The sequence below is a fragment of the Excalfactoria chinensis genome, chromosome 1 (genome assembly GCF_039878825.1).
Source record: "Excalfactoria chinensis isolate bCotChi1 chromosome 1, bCotChi1.hap2, whole genome shotgun sequence".
NCBI classification, from domain to species: Eukaryota; Metazoa; Chordata; class Aves; order Galliformes; family Phasianidae; genus Excalfactoria; species Excalfactoria chinensis.
In genome coordinates this window covers 72,085,203-72,100,399 of record NC_092825.1, presented here as the reverse complement: position 1 = coordinate 72,100,399, position 15,197 = coordinate 72,085,203, and the positions used below count along the sequence as shown (strand labels likewise).

Here is a 15,197-nt window from a genome sequence, read left to right as displayed (position 1 = left end):
GCTGTCCACTTAACAGTCATGACTGGATTGAGATATCAGGAAACTCATAGTCACCTGAAGTATGGAGAAGAAAAAAAAAAAAAAAAAAAAAAACAACCAAGGAAGCAAATTGTTTCTCTTCAGATCACTCACTGTCACATCAAATCAGGAAGGCCAGCATGCACTTTCCTTCCTTGGCTCTTTCAATGATATATAACAAGGACTATAGAAAGGAAAACACAGATTTACTTATGCAGCTAGACAGAAGTCAACCATTTTCCTTCTCATAAGAAGGAAGATAAGCCCAGAACTCTTCAAATAAGGTCTGAATTAATCAAAGTGCAAAATCTGTTCAGCTGGTACCATTCCACTGGAGAAGATGCTATGTGGCATTTCAACTTCCTTCCAATGATTATACTAACTCAGACACTTCTTACCCAGGGACAATTCCATGTCACAACCTCTAGTAGAACTAGTACGCCAATACCTGTTAAATTACACTTGCTAAGGAACAGAAAACACCAGTGAATGACTACAGGCCAAGGTCTGTAGCCATAAACTCCAGCTTCTCAGTTGAACACTCTTCCCATGCTCCCAAGTGAAAGACACACTCAAACTTGAAAGACAGCAATATAAACCACCGGAGGTAGAAATCAGACACATTAAAACAAAAGTCATTGTTTCTTTATTCTTTAAATAGAATTGCCTCAGACGTCACAGAGCTCAATCAATACAAGTGTTTGCACAGCACTTCCTGGGAAGTACCTTTACCCCCAAGGTTTACCGCAGTTCAGTGGCTAACCTCACCCCCCCACACACTTTTTTTTTTTTAAAGATCTTCAAAGACAGGGGATGAAAGAACAGTTGACTCAGGGAGTGCATGATACAGTAAAGGATACCCATCATACCTTAAGCTTGGCTTGAATCTCTCTGGCTTTCCGCCTTGCCAGGACCTGGATGTGACTGGATACCTGCATTGAAAGACAAAAAAATCAGTCTTCAATCCTGAGGAGTATTTGGTAGTTGCCTGCAGAAGTAAAGTTTACTTTAGGCACTTTGTGTAACAGGAAGTTATTTAGGTTGATGGATGGTGAGGAGTTGAGGCAGTAATTAGATGCTTTTCTAAAAGTAACTGTGATTACTGTGAGGTGGAAGATCAACAGAGACAGGCCAATTAAGGCCTTTTACCATTCAGATGGCTTAATAAAGCCTGAGACCTCGTCTGAAACTGAAGAACACATCCATAAACCTGAGGATTAAGAGTTCTGACGTCTTTCCACCTTGGCCTACACTTGGGAAAATGTTATAGGACATTGGCCACAATATATTTACTCTGAGAACTTCAGAATCTGAGCCAAAACACATCATAGAAAAAATTAGGTTGGAAGGAACCCTTTCAGTCCTCTACCCAAAGTACACAAAGTAAACCTGGACACCAGGTTTGTCAGGGCTTTGTCTAGAATAACCTGTACTTTCATTCCCAAATCACAGAAACATCTTTTTTTATCCCAGCCATATGTTTTCAAGATCACTATTGCCATCTGTATGGTCTGAACAAAGCCCTGCCATTTATGTTAGCTAAAATATTCATTAGTAAACAAAAGCCCACAGTGTTTAACAGTTTAATAGTCATATTATAAAATTCTTGATCTGACTTCCTACTATTTCCTATTAAACAGTAAATACTTTCTAGGAAAGCTAAAAACCAATAGCAAGTGAATAGCAAGGAATTTCTTTTATGTCCTCACAGCATGTGTAGTGGTCCAAAGCACCTAAAGTTTAAACAGAATACTTTACACTTACCTGTTTCCTTGTGCGCGTTTTCCCTGTTCTTAGCTTAATATAACGGGCAATCAGCTCATTTCGGCCTGAAACAGGGAAAGAATGCAAATACCAATTTTGAGTGTTTTTTTTTTTCTTTTTTTTTTTTTTAATCACTTCTATCTATGAAAATTGGAAGCATGGTGATTTTAGAAAGGTACTGAATAATTCATGTGGTAGAAGTCTAAGTTTTAGGAGCTGAACTTTGGCCTACAAATTCTGTCTCTCATCTTGCATCTATATAGTTTAAAATTATCAATAAGAAAGCAGAATCAAACATTCTGCTTAATACTTTCACTACCACAGCGTGTAGAAGCTGTAGGCATAGATCAAAATTAGAAACAAAAGTATAATAGAAGGCCACTCATCCTCAATCATTCAGAATGGCAAGAAGAAATAATCAGGAAACAACAGACCAGTCAGTCACACATTAGTACCTGGAAGCGTAATCTAATAGTAGAACCCATTTCCAGGTACACGAAGGAAAAGAATGTGTTTGTAAGTAGTTCACATGGATTTACAAATGGGAAATCACTGTTATCCAACCTGATAGTTTCTACCAACAAGATCACCAGCTAGTTGACAACTGGAGAGCTGTAGAGATTGTGTACCTTTAGTAAAGCATTTGACACTATCTTCCATAATATCTTTATTGATAAGCTGAGAAAGCATAGGTAAGTAGATAAGGAGATGAACAACTGAGTCCAGAAGATTTTTAACAGTGGTGTAAAGTCCCACTACAGCAAAGTACCTAGTGGTGTACTGGGACTGATATTGTTTGACATCATCATTAACGATCTGGACAACAGGACAGAATGCATGCTCAGAGAGCACAGACAATAGAAAACTTGTGAGTCTGTTTGATAAAACAGATGGCTGGGTTGACATTCAGACAGCTATTGGCAGATTGAAGATATGGGTCAGCAGGAATATCTTGGAGTTCAACAATGAGAAATATGAATTTCTACATCTACAGGAAAGCTAATCCCTGCATCATAAAATCATTGTACAATGGAAATAATACAAGTATGGTATTGTACAGTTGAAATAATACAAGTATAACATACAGTTGGCATAGTACAAATATGGTTGGAAAAAAATAGCCAGAGGATAACTAAGAAAAAGGACTCACCAATACCAAGGATCACTGGAAGATCTCCACAAAAGAACAACCTCCAGAAAGAGATGCTGCTTTTGTGGCGGTCAGTCCTTAAATGAGATCTGGGAGAGGTGGAGTCAAGCTCCACCCATTTCAGGAGCACAGCTGAATTACCTTCACCTGTGCTCCCACAGCTGACTCATTGCTTGCCTCAGATGGTTAATCAGAGGTTCAGGCTGTGATCAACCGTTTCTCTTACAATCATAGAATCACCAAAGTTGGAAAAGACTTACAAGATCATCCCGTTTAACCATCCATTTATCAGTATATGCTGGGGACTGATGATCTGAAAAGCAGCTTTGAGGAAAAGGACCTGGGTGTCACGGTTGACAACAAAATGAATGTAAGGTAGAAATGTACTCTTAAAGCTAAGAAGGACAACAGCACCCAAGGCTACGCTAGGAAGAGCATTGCCAGCAAGTCAATGGAGGTGATTCACTTATTCCCCCTTTCTCAGCACCTCTTACATGATTTGGAGTATTGTGTCCAGCACAAGAAAGACATAAACATGCTAGAGTGATTCAGCAAAGGTTCACAAAAAATGGTTAAAGCACTGACACATCTTTACACAAGACTGAGAGAAGACTTAGGGGTAGTTTTATCATTGAATAGAAATGCCTGATGGGAGGGAAAGAAGAGGGACACACTCCCCTTTCAATTCTGCCCAGTAACAGGACAAGAAAATGAGCACAAAATGAAACACATAAAATTCTATCTGAACATAAGATGAAAAAAATTCTGCTTTACAGTGAGAGTAATTGGTAACACTGGAGCAGGTTGTCCAGAGAGACTGTGTAAGTCTTCATCCTTGAAGACACTAAAAACCGAAGGTGAGCACTGCTGGGAAGAAATGAAAAAAATCCATGTCTGAATAGAGAACAAGTAGTCATTGCAGGCTGAAGATAGAGGGTTTTACATCTCAGTTTTAAGAGATGACACAGGGAAAGCCTTACAGAGCCAAGGAAACAAGTAGCTTTACTTTCAGTGTGAGGGAATGAGAGGACAGTGAAGGGGACAAAGAAAAGGTAGTCAGTGTCAAATGAGGGAAATGGTATTAAGAGCAACATGAAAGAGAAGTGTAATGAAACAAAGTTTCGGAATAACTTGAAATTGCTTGGAATGAGAGCAAGAAACTGCAGAAGACAGAGTTCCAGAATTTAAAAATCTGGAAGAGACACAGAGAAGACTGAGCTGTTGACAACTTCAAAAGTAAACAGGTGTAGAAAGATTAATCACAGCTATTCTACAGAACTGAGAGTGGACACAGAGATAGGAGGCAGACTATGCAGGTTCCATGCATCAAATCTGATTAGATAATCTGATTTGTTTGTGTTCTTTGAAGCAAGAGTGTGATCAAGGAATAAAAAGTAGAAACAAAAATAGTAGCTATAGATCTGAACTGTAGGCTGGTTCAAGGCAGGAAACATGACAGAAAGAGCAGGCTCTGCAAAGTGACACATCTATGGTGGTCACACAAGTGATACCGTACCTCAAATAAAATTGGGAGTGGGAACTACAAGGCTATGATAGATTCTATATGACTGCAACTGTTTGATGAATGGAGCAGGAATAAAATGGGAAGCAAACAACTGCTTGTGTGAAGTTTATCTATAACTGTTAAAAAATATTTCATTTCTATGAGAAATGTATGATGCAAATATGTATGTTAGAACATCACAGATGTTAAGAAGGCAAGCAGTGAAAAGGGATGTAATTTTTATTGAGTTTAATATTCCATACACACACACACAAAAGTTCTTATTATAAAGACTTGTTAATTCAACCCTGCAAAAAATGAATGTAAGGAAGAATTCTGTGCTAGAGATTTACCATTCAATCTTTCAGGCAAGGGCTAGTCAAGTTACTAATACCATCTGTTTCAGAAAAAGAATAATGTAAATATCCTTTACTACAGTTAGGCCATGTTCATGAAACATAACCAAAGCACAGGAAGGGATAGAAAAGCATTTTGCATTCACAGATCTTAATCAATGGATGTCCACCTTGCGTGGGCTGTGATGAATGAGTAGGAAATATCTTGGGCTGCTCTGAATATAATGTCTCCTATTTATTTTCATGCAAAATACAGAAGATACAAGGAGCACATTAACTCCATTTGATAGAACAAATTTTCAGATACAAATATTCTTTCACAATATAGTGACCACTATTTGCTATGCATTTCTTTAGTGATGTAACTGCATGCCACACTTGTCAAAACCTGCACCAGCAAAGGTCATCTACTGTCACTGTCATCACTGCTGAATGTACCACCCACTGCCTCATTGTGACCACATTCACTGCTTGGTCTCTATCAGCAGGCATCAGTGAATGTCAGTGGGTACCATTTTTCCTGCATGAAAGAATTTAATGACTCCATTTTGTCAGACTGTCACTCTGCTGCTTGCTATCACACAGCAACCAAATGTAACAGAATATTGTTGGGAAAGCCATACCATCAACATCTGCCTTGGGCATCATAGGCCAACGTAATAAAATAGGAGGCATTACTTTCAGAGCATCCATTGTAAAATATATAGATACAGTATATAAGTAACAAAACTTATTTTAAAAAAATAATTATTTTTTATTTTAAATATTTTATTAAAACATTAAAAAGGAGAATACAACAAAAACAGAAAAGATATCTGACCTTATTTTTGTGAAGGAAATTCATCGATTTCTGGTTCAGCTGAAGTGGTTGCAACTCACAGAGAATTTTCAAGGTGTTTGTGAGAGACTTTTTTATGGAATTAGATTTTTTCTGTACCTCATCCTTGACAAAAATTGTTCACAAATATGTGTGTGTGTGATACCAAACTGGGATAATATGAATAAGGTATGATTGTAAAGCGAGGGATATTTCTCTCTGGTACGAGAGGTCTTAGAAAAGTCTGGTAAAGAGACATGATCCAATTTTTTAGTTGAATGTATGGTTGCAACTCTATACATTCCATTTGAAAATCTGCAGGTAATATATTTATGTGAACTGGAAATGGAGTTGTAAATATAAATCGATGATTTTTTTCAGTGATCTTGCAACATATTCTAAAATTCCTTTATCAAAAACAAAACAACAAAAAACAAACAAACAAACAAAACTGAAGATTTTTCATTGTTCATGGGACTGTGTTTAGCCAGTGTATCAAAATACATTAAATTGTTTGCCATAACCTAAGTCAGAACTGTTTGGTTATTGCTGAGTGATGGCAGCATGCCTGGTACTGGGCCAGGCCACTTGGCAGAGCGGAGCTTACATCATTACGGCACAAGGTGGGGGCAGCTGCTGGAATGGCATGGGCTGAGACACAGCTCAGACATGCCTGTTTTTGTCTTTTCATAACGGTATTATTTCAGAAGCTCTTCTTACTCTGTGGAAGCTGAGACTAGGAAGTGGAGAGGAAAGGCAATAAATTTAGGTTGAGCCTGCAGAAGTGAGAATTGCTTCCCCAAGTGTGTGTTTAACTATTTGTCTTTGACAACATTAGCAAAATGTTCAGAGTTGTGCAAATTACACACTGATGTAGAAATTCTTTAGGGAGAGTATTTAAATATGGATTTAGAGTTCTAGATTTAGAATTCACTTCCCATTTGACACCTGTCAAATAAACATACAAACTTCCTCTTCCAGAATTGCATCCCCTCAGAGCCAAGAAAAAACACAGAATGGAAGAGTATTTTAAGCTAATAAATACGTTGGTAGCAAAAAACAAGTCTCACAGTATCACAGTATCGTGCGAGTTGGAAGGGACCTTAGAGATCATCGAGTCCAACTCCCGGGTTTCGAGCCCCCTGTGTAGTGAAGCAGCACTTCTACCCCCTGCGCCACAGGGGGGATTCAAACCCCGGGCCACCGGTGTTGCAAGCAGCAATTCTACCACTGCGCCACCAGGGCACACATAAAAAAACATTAATATCACAAGGGTTACTAAAGATAGTGTTATATAAACTGTCAAACCTAGTAATCTTTGCAGCAAGAATGCATTAAATTACCATGAACAAAAAGTGCAGGAGAAACATGTGTGTCTTTCCTTTATCAGAAGTTAGATGTAAACAAGGACTGCACTGCTGGAAGTCTCAAGGCTCACAGCCTATGGAAAGCACTTTGTTTCACAACTCTGTGGGCTAAGCAAAGGCTAATATTCCTCACTTGGTCAGAACAGAAAGACTGTCATAGACCTTCGGATGGTTCATATTTTGGCGCCATGTAAAGAACCTTTCTGATCATATGTTGTACTTGTAGAATAACTTCAGTTGAGGCCTGCCATGGTCATCAAAATCTGCCAACATTTGTACCTCCTCTGTCAAAAACATGTGTTGGGTTTCATGAAGCTTGAGTCAACATATCAACAGCAGCCCAGCATCCAAAAGTTCTTTATCTTCCCCTGAAGCCTCCCTCTTGGAAGAATGGCATTTTAAGAGAGAAACTCTCTCATTCCCTTATATTCTTTACTTCTCACTACTAACAGATAAATTTCCAAGGGCATTAATTTAGCTTTCACACCCCATCACGCTGAATTGCAAAACTGTGCATTCAATTCAGCAACTACAAGGAATGATTTTCCTTCTTTCTCAGCGAATGAGGAAAGAAGTGTCTACCTCTGAAGGGGAAAAAAAGAATCAAAAGAATTCCTACAGCCATAAAAAAGCATTTCCAAACTTACCTCAAAGCTTCATGCTGTCTTTCAGCTAGTAATGGTATACTACTGCTTGTACAACAGGCAGATAAAGCCTCTCTTTAAGATTTGTTGTTAAATTCAGGTAAAAGAAGCAAAAGGCTCTTCTGGAATGGATGAGAGCAAAGAACTTGAGATTTCTGCAAAATCCTTTCAATGGGAATCTGAATGAAAATGCCTGCTTCTTGTTAGATATATGTGTCTGTTCTCAAAGCTACTGCATGCACCTGTGAAGCAGAGCAAAAACCTACAAAAACAACTACACAGTTATGTCCCATGAAAGGTCAAGGAAACCACCTCAATTAACATTTCAGTCTGTCACTTAATGATAGTTTCTGTTACATAGTGGTCTCCTGAACTGGCTAAGCACCTTGTTAACTGCAGATGAAAGTAAAGGTATAAATAATGAACTGTGCATCACGTGCCATATGACCAATAAATCTAATCAGAAGAGGGAACTTAAGTACATTTCTGCTGCCCATCAAATATTAACATTTTTCTATGCATACAAAGCAAAACACAAAGCAAGTCTTTTAGATTACTTCAGAATGACACTCAAAACAGAATCACAGAATTACAGAATGATCTGGGTTGGAAGGGACCTCAAGGATCATGAAGTTCCAACCCCCCTGCCTAGCAGGGCCACCAAACTTCCACAATTACTAGATCAGGTTGCCCAGGGCCCCATCCAACCTGGCCTTGAACACCTCCAAGGATGGGGCATCCACAACCTCCCTGGGCAGCCTGTTCCAGGACCTCACCACTCTACTAGTAAATAACTTCCCCCTAAAATACAACCTAAATCTACCCTCTTTCAACTTAAATCCATTTCCCCTTGTCCTGGTATTATCAGCCCTTTAGAAGAGTTTACTCCCCTCATGGATATAGGTTCCCTTCAGGTACTGAAAGGCTGCAATGAGGTCACCCCGCAGCCTTCTTTTCTCCAGGCTGAACAAGCCCAGCTCCCCCAGCCTGTCTTCATAGGGGAGGTGCTCCAGTCCCCTGATCATCTTCATCACTCTCCTCTGGACCCTTTCCAACAGCTCCACGTCTTTCTTGTACTGAGGGCTCCATACCTTCATACAAAACAATTACACTGTTCGCATAAACATGTACAGTGAGTTTGTAATTCCTTGCACAGACTTACTTGCTGTCACTCATGGCACTGCTTCTTCATTTACCTACACTAAATGCCTTCCTGGAATCACCTCTTCCACAAACAGGACTGCATGTGCCAAAACAACATTTTAATTATTCTGATCGCTATTTACCATCTTTTCAGCAAGATGCACAAACACTTAGCTCTTAATGATATCAACCTTAACATAAGTTTTAATGTTATCTATTACATACCTCTATCACAAGTCACCAAAGTTCAGTAACTTCTCGTAGTTTTCCAATTTTCTAGCCCAGTTTTTCTGAGGTTAGAAAAAATGAAGTATGTGATGTTTTCTTTTTAGTTCTGGGTTTGCTTCATCCCTTCCTATCCTTGTTCACTGTTGTCAGTCATTAATGTCACATCTTTCTTTATTACTCAGCTTGCTCGTTTTCAACCTTCAGATCTCCTTTTTTTTCTCTAAATTGTCTATGAAGTATTAGACTTTGGCCTCTATGTCTCCCACATGTCCTTCTCATCCCTCTTTCAGATCTTTGTCTTCACATAATACGTATAAAATACACTGGTGATGTTCAGCACACAGACTCCTCAAAAGGTTTAATCCTTCCCTCATTCACGGTTTCAGCTCCTACATTTACTATTAATTCAACCAACAAAACTGAGACTATCCAGAAAATCAATAAAAATACTTCAATAATCATTTCCATTTTATATGCCTTTGATATGATCCCACACAACATCCTTGTGAAACACTGACTTGAAGGGTGGTGAACAATTCAGAGAATTGGTCTGGTGGTCACAGCCAAGGGTTTGTCATCAATGGCTTTGTGTACAGGTGAAAGCTGATCATGAGTGACGTTTCTTAGGGGTGCGTCTCAGAACCAAACAGTGGGACTGAGTGCACCCTCAGCAAGTTTGCTGATGACAGTAAGCTGAGTGGTGCAGTTGATAAAACAGAAGGAAGGGATGACATCCAAAAGAGGAGCCTAGACATGTTTGAGAAGTGGCCCTTGTGAACATAATGAGGTTCAACAAGGCCAAGAGCAAGGTGTTCCACTTGGGTTGGAGCAATTCCAGATATGCCTACAGGCTGGTAGAAGAACTCATTGAGAGGTGCCTTGCCGGGAAAGACTTAGGGGTTCTGAGAGCTTGACATGGGCAAGCAGCGTGCACTTATGGCCCAGAAGGCCAACGGTATCCTGGGCTGCATCATAAAAGGGGTGGTAAGCAGGATGAGGGAGATGATTGTCCCCTTCTACTCTGCCCTTGTGAGGCTCCATCAGGAGGACCACACCCAGGCTGTGGCCCCCTGGGACAAGAGAGATGTGGAGATGCTGAAATGGGTCCGTAGGATGGCCACAAAAGTGATCAGAGAGATGGATTACCTCTCCTATGAAAAAGGGCTGACAGAGCTGGGCTTCTTTAACCTGGAGAATAGTAGGCTTTGGGGAAACCTAATTGCAGCCTTCCTTAAAGGGAGCTTATAAGCAGGAGGGTAATGAACTTCTTAGACAGGTAGATAATGACAGGATGGGTGGGAACCATTTTTAAACAAAAGAGAAAGGATTTAGATTAGACATCAGGAGAACATTTTCACTGTGAGAGTGAATGGTGAGGCACCAGCACAGATCGTCCAGAGAAGTTGTGGATATCCCATCTCTGGAACTGTCCAATGTCAGGTTGGATGGGGCCTTGGGCAATTCATTCTAGTGCCTGATTTAGTGCCTGGCATCCCTGCATGTGGCAGGGAGGTTGGAACTAGATCATCTTTGAGATTCCTTCCAGCCCAAGCCATTCTACGATTCCATCATCCTTATCTTTCTGTCTCTCCTTGGGAGCCTCCAACCTCTGCTTCCCCATCATTAACCTGTAAATTCTGTTGTTTACTCTTCACTGTTCTGGCTTCAATAGTGCTTCTAAATTCAACATACTGAGCAACTAGTGTGGTATGGTGTCATGCTTTTGAAATTCATCAGGACTGCAACTGTGACAAACACATATGGCAAGTGAAACTAACAGCAGTGTAGGATTTCAAAAGCAGCATGTTGATTTTTGTGTGCCCCGGTGGTGCAGCATTAGAATTGCTGCTTGCAACACTGGAGGCCCGGGGTTCAAATCCCCCCTGTGGCACAAGTGGTAGAAGTGCCGCTCTGCTACACAGAGGGCTTGAATCCCGGGAGTTGGACTCGAAGGTCCCTTCCAACTCGCACGATACTATGATACTATGATACTATGATACTGTGATGAGGTGCAGACAAGTCTTTAAATGATATATTAACAATAGCAGAGTTAACTCTAATCAAATTCCTTCCTCCATTTTTAACAAATTGTATTTTACTTCCTAAATTCTATATTGAATTCAGAAACAAGACATGTATTTACTAAGCAATGAAAGAACACATCATTATGATCATCACACTAGGACTTTACATGAAATAGATCATAGAAAATCATGCTGCATCTTACTACAGTGCGCTAGCCAGTTGTATGAAGACATCTCTCCCCTGTCACTGCAGAACCACAGTGCTTAGCAGTCAAATTTGAGCCCCTGTAGCACAATTACACACATCAGAGAATTTTATATTCAATTATGAGAAGAGAGTTTGATCACTTTGATCCAATGTTCAAATTTGCTCCATTTTTACCTTCCATAAGAAAATTTCCTGAGCACACTGCAGTCCATAGAATAAAATTTTGAGGAATTATCAAAACAATCAGATTAATACAAACACAATAATGAAGTGATTAGCACTACCACATCTTCAGCTCTGCCTTGACAGATATGTGTTTAGTATTTGACCATGAAAGGGCTGAGCTCCTTCCTCCTCTGAAATGATGCAGATGTTAAAGCTTTATTTGCTGGGACAGAATGTATTAGTTAAACTAGAACAGTACCTTTTCATAATAGGACATACTAGTCAATAATAGGGCATAGAGAAAGAAGATGCTACACTTCCCAACTATGAACTTAAGTATACTTCTTAAGGTTGTCAAAAAATAATTTTTTTCCCTTTACATAAGGAGAAAAAGCAGTTGGGTTGATCTACAGTCATAAAATGCAGCTTTTTAAAATTTACTAATTTGTCTCAACACTGAAACCCTCTATCCTGTTAAGATCCTTTTTTGCTAAAAAGTGTAAATGTTTATTTCTCTCATTCACTGTATAAATTAAATCCTTACTTAGGAACATAAGAAGGGCTATCTGTATTCTGAAATTGCTGCTTCCTGATGGCCAGTTTAAGGTGCTCCATGCAAAGTGCAACAAATGCGGGATAATAATTACAAAGCCTGCAGGTTTTTTGTAGCTTCATATTGGTATACAACAGTGGAGATAGATGAAAAGTCACCAGATGTTTTGTTACAGCAACAAACTTGAAGAGCTTCCCTTCTCCCCAACTGATGATTCCTGCTCCCTAAAATTTTTCTTCATCTCCTGTGTGCAGCCATACTAAGCAAATTTCTGGAATAACAGAGACAGGGGAAGCAGCCACATATCACTCTAAACTAATTACCAAAATTAAAAAATAAGCCACTCAATTTGGATTTTGTGGGATTTTGGTTGGTTGGTTGGTTGGTTGGTTGAAGGGTTTATGGTGCTGTTGTTTTTTCTGTTGTTTGTTTTTCCTTTTCCCTTCAGTCTATTTTAATTGGATTGGTTATCCAATTCCTTTTGTGGCCACACAGTAAAAAGAACAGAGAAAGAATCAGGGCAAAACTTAAACCTGTCTTGCAGCCGGAAAAACTGTACTGAAACTGTATTCCACCTAACCCCAAAACACACCTATACTGGCAAGAGAATGAGCAGCGTTCTTACTGCCCTTGAATCATTTCTCTGAAGACAGAGAATCTCCTTTCCCAAAGGTACATGGGATTACTCCCTGTAAAGACGATCTTTTACTAAGGTGTAGCAATGTATTCGTGTAGCAATCCCTCACCATTACACTAATGGAAGCCTCGGGCTACAAAGCCCTGCATCAACCCTCAACATTAAGTACATTAAAATTCAGTGCCCTCATCAGCTGTGTTCTCATACACTATCACCTCAGGCCACAGATAATCCATCCAATAACCCTTATATACACAGTAAAGGTTGCAGCAGCAGAGTAGTTCTGATACTTTCCCAAGTAAGACTAATGAACAATTGTTTAGATGCATTCCACAGTCACAACAAAGCAGCTGCATCTAATAATATGAATATTTCATATGTCAGAGAGTATCAGGTAACATACAAAAAAGCCAGTATGAACTGTACGTGGAAAAGCATGCCAAACTAACAGCTTGTAGTCTCTTAGGACACGTGAGAATTACAATGTTAAATACACATAAACATTTTTTTACTCATGTTAGAAAAACATGGCCACTGACACTAGCCTGGAAACCTATATTTAATAACATTCTCTAGTGCTCATTAGTCCAAGCTCTACATTATACACTCACACATCTGCTTAACTCCTCCTTAGGTCAATGAATGTCTTTTCTGCTTGTTTCAACAGCTGCCAATAGCTGAGGGGTATGTGAAAGCAAATCTCAACTTCAGTAATGCCTCAAAGGATAGCAAAAACTTTCGTATCTCTCTTCCTCCTCATTTTCTACCCATCTGCCTCTGTTGGCACCAACAGTACTCCACTTCTTGCAGATTTCTGCCCAAGTGCTAATCTAATCTTGTTCATGTGTCCACATGGCAGGCTAACCAAATATAGTTATCAAGAAATCAGAGCTAAAAAGTGATCTTAGAGATTAGTTCATCCAGTTGCTGTATGATCAACAAAGAACTTTGTTCTCAAGCACTTAGCCTGTTCTGGCTTGTTACCTGTATGAAGTTCTGACTGCTACACTTTCCTGTATATCAGAACCTAGTTTTGCCCAACTGACTGGAAAGTATGCAGCAGATAAGGACAGCGAATGTACCCAGAAACTCTTCTTGTATTACAAGAAGAAATGAATATGGATTTTGTATGTGGAAGATGAATTAAAACCACCAAGTCATCATAGCTTTGTGGGAAGCTGAACTCCGTTCAATGGCTGGCTACTGTTGAAAAAGTATTTGTCTTCTCACCTAACTCCCTCTCACCATATCCCACAGCTCAGTTCAACTCATTCTGTAAGAGGTGAATATGAAGTATTGATTATTGCCATTTATAAGAGAACGAGGTCAGAAAAACTTCACAGAAAGTCTTACAGAAAGCTTCACAGAAATGAAGGTTTGGCTGTTATCCAGGAACTTGTCTGGATAATAGCTGAATTCTGCCAAGCTCATAACATTTTTTTACTGTGGCTTGTGACTTTTGTTCCCCTCATTCCTTCTATGCCTAGCTCTGGAGCAGTTCTGTAGTACCTTATTTAAATACCTGTTTTCTGACATTTAACAGTTTAGCCTGACAGATAGCTGGGCAACTATTATTCAGAAGGTGATAGGAAAGCAGGAACAGGAGGCTGACAAAATTATTTAAGCTGCAAGGGATACCTAGAAAAGCATATGGATCCAAAAGGAAATTTACAAATGTTGAAATGTTTGAACTAACTTCTAGATGAAAGCTGATGTACTAAAATTATTTTCCTCCAATTTTAGCCATGAAAGTATCAGGCTGGACACAAAACAGCTTAAGCAGAACTTTTTCTCCTTCCCCTTTTCCACACAGGAATAGATAAGATGACCTTTGAGGGTCCATCCCAGCCTCTTTTTTTTTTTTTTTTTTAGTAATTCTACATTTAAAGATGATTATGTACTCTTCATTTTGTAGAGAGGCTCATAATCTCCAGTTAAGGTTTAAGGCACTCTTGTGCTAAATAACACACTTCCACATGTGTTTTCCTGAAACACCATGCATAGAAGTAGGCCTCTGCCTACCAAAATCAACAACTTTGGTCACACCTATTGTATAAACATCTCTTTGCTGAGGTAACTCAAGTGGCATTCCAGTCCATAAACAAAACCTAAGTTTCTAAAAAGGAATTTGCAGTTAGCTGAGAAAATCACACTATAGTGAAAAGAAGAGGGATTTTTAAGACATTTCAGATGGAAGAGTTTCAATGGAAACAGTCTAATTTCCTCTTCCAGAAGCTAGCAATAAAGCATGACTGTGTCTATGAGCATGCACTGAGATCCAAATAATTTGAAGGAGTACTCAGAGGATGGGTCAGAAGTTCAAGGTGACAACAGTGAGAAACAGCTGCTGTGTACCTTTCAGCAGCAGGTTAACCAAGGCCCCAGAGTTTCACTATGCAATGACCAAGATGCAAGACTATCTGTTTGGGCATTAATTGCACACAGTCTTCCCAGTTTTGCTGCCCAGATCTTTGTCACGCACAGAGTATAGAACTTGTTATGGATCAGCCAATGAGCAACTGTTTAAAGAAATACACTGTCCTAGTTCTTCTGTGCTCATTATCCAGATCCTATATGAATGATATTGCTACCACTTCTTTTAGCTGCTTCTTGTATAAA

The 15,197-nt window shown here is 39.4% G+C and overlaps 1 protein-coding gene across 3 annotated transcripts in view; it reads right to left on the bottom strand.

The window, feature by feature from the left end:
• Nucleotides 1–15,197, bottom strand: part of TEAD4 (TEA domain transcription factor 4) — a 78,688-nt gene that overhangs the window by 27,933 nt on the left and 35,558 nt on the right. For all 3 annotated transcript variants that reach the window (XM_072328886.1, XM_072328894.1, XM_072328902.1), the window contains exons 3-4: nt 1,783–1,847; nt 888–950 (exon numbers count right to left, since the gene is read on the bottom strand). In XM_072328886.1, coding sequence (XP_072184987.1) covers nt 888–950; nt 1,783–1,847 — 128 coding nt within the window. The remainder of the gene's footprint in view (nt 1–887; nt 951–1,782; nt 1,848–15,197) is intronic.